The 2210-nt window shown below is 43.4% G+C and overlaps 1 protein-coding gene across 1 annotated transcript in view; it reads right to left on the bottom strand.

Moving 5' to 3' along the window:
* Positions 1 to 2204, bottom strand: part of bnip3lb (BCL2 interacting protein 3 like b) — a 12473-nt gene extending 10269 nt beyond the window's left edge. Inside the window, exon 1 of the mRNA XM_035667530.1 lies at positions 1924 to 2204. Coding sequence (XP_035523423.1) covers positions 1924 to 1981 — 58 coding nt within the window. The 5' untranslated portion in view covers positions 1982 to 2204. The remainder of the gene's footprint in view (positions 1 to 1923) is intronic.
* Positions 2205 to 2210: the final 6 nt, after the last annotated feature.

The following is a 2210-nucleotide window of genomic DNA, read 5'->3' as shown; positions in this document are numbered from 1 at the left end:
TGTGTCAAAACATTTAAATATATATTGAGACTACCCTTGACTACATTCTTGAAACCATGCTTTCCTATTCTACCCTTCTGCATTTGGCGTTCATTCTGTGTGCCCAAATGGTGGCCTAAGCCCTCCTAAAAAGACTTTTAGATTTTCATGATGTATTAATAAATTGTCTTACCTTGATCAGGCTAGCTGACTAAAGTGACTGTCGGTTCATATCATTATGATTCTCAGAAGATCCTTCAAGTATTAATACCACGAGCAGAGAAAAATAACTTCCACACCTGCATTCCAAATCAAATGGGTTCAACCCTGCACATGAGAATGACTAAAGGTGAAAATACACACTGCTATGTTATGCCATTAAAAGCATCAATTCAACATGGATGTTCGTCGTGTAGAAAGTGTAGTGCTCCCATCTCCTCCGTTAGGTAACCCTCACTCTCAAAAAGGTTGGAGACCCCTTGTTTAATGTGTCCTCGCCTTCTATATCAGGCAAATGCAAAAGTAAGTTGATCAAAAATGGTGCTGAGTTAATGTTGTGGTAGCAAGGGATTATGGGGCCCCAGACAAAATAAAATGTCTGATCCTTCTGAAATGTTTGCAGGGCTTCTCCAGTCTTTTTCCTGTTGTTGGCATAACAGGCCAGATCTCTGCATATAAAGTATATACAAAAGGTTGGACTGTTCTAAGACACACTACCAGACTTTAACATAATGACAGAACCGCCTCTGATAAAAGGAACACTTGTTGCTTTCCTTATCATGTAACAGTGGGAATATAAAGGCGAGCTGAACATGCTGTTGAGTGTACAAATAGCAGTGGTAAATCTGGGGTCTAACATTATTACCATCCAGCAGCCAAATGCTGGAAACTTTCTTACTCCACAGGCCAGTTTTAAAAAGGTAACTATCCATTACTGGCTATCCAATCCTGTTCAAATAAATTCATGTGTCTCTTAAAATAAGAAAAGTAGCTGGAAACTTTGCTTCCAGCCCAGATTGTGGCTTTGACTCAACCATCCTCCATGTTCCTACACTGCTGTGTGCTGTAACACTTTCCCCACCTTCCTCACGTCCAAAACGTCTGTCCCCCCTGTCACTGTGGCCATAAATAGCATGCTTCACAGCCCCCCAAAGTGGGGTAAAACTTCAGCCACAGCAGCTCTCCTAGCAGGCCCCTGAGTCAGTGCAACAGTGTAATAAACAAGCTTTTGTTTATGTCGCCAATGGCCTTTGCAAGCCGAGCTCTTATATGGAGCCTATCATATCCCATTTCAACAACTGAATGTTCAGGTGATACATTTCCACACACTTGAAATGTATGCAGTGAACGCGCTGTGCAAAATATTATCTGCCAGATGCTATTGAGTTAGTCATTTAAATGTAAATAGACCCTAAATACTTTAATTAATTAATCAACGCAGGCTGAAATCTGAAAATATAACGCATAAAAAGGATGGAAGAAGGTATAAACTTTAGATATGTCGGCTGGTTTCTGTGGTGTTTAGATTTCATTGCCTGTAAAGTAGAGCAACGTGTAAATTGTCAACATTTCTCTGTCCCCATTTTTATCAGTTCTGACTTCTTCCATCTCGCCTTGTTGACAATGCTTGAACCCACCTCCTTCACCCCTCCGACTGGTACGCTGATTGGTTAACTTGCCAGTCAGTCAAGCGTGTCGCAACGCCATTGGTGCGTCCACTGTCAATAAACACACGGAACATAGCGTTCCTACTTCTCCCCCTTCAATGTAGCTTCACGGCGGAAAAAAAAAAAAGCTAAACGGGCAGAATAAACTCTTTAATGATTTAAAAACCCTCAATAAACTTACTGCAAACATAAAGCCACGTTTCCCGACACGCTCCTCTGAGAGAAAACACACTGACAAGACTGTTACGGTCCAGAAATGTGGTAACATGTAGCTTACCGTTTAGCCCGGAGTCTCCGTTGTTGTCTGTAGCAGTAGCGCTAGCAGCCTCGGACATCGTTGTGCCTGGTGAGCAGGGCGGGTTGCATAAAAGGCTCGAGTCAGTGCAAAGCGCGCACTACTTTACCTGCACACATTCAGACGTGCGCTAGTGCCACCGACCAGAGTCGTCTCCTGTCTCCGTTTTCACACAGCGGCTGGCTAAACTAAACTAAAGCCCCGCTGAGGTTTGTTTCTGGTAGCTTGTCTGGAAGCAGCAGCCGCGAGCCACTCAGACCCCCCCCCCC

This window comes from Morone saxatilis, unplaced genomic scaffold (assembly GCF_004916995.1).
Source record: "Morone saxatilis isolate NCDOM2014 unplaced genomic scaffold, NCSU_SB_2.0 Contig21, whole genome shotgun sequence".
Lineage (NCBI taxonomy): Eukaryota > Metazoa > Chordata > Actinopteri > Moronidae > Morone > Morone saxatilis.
Note: the sequence above shows the minus strand (reverse complement) of the source record. Positions and strands in the feature narration are given on the sequence as shown.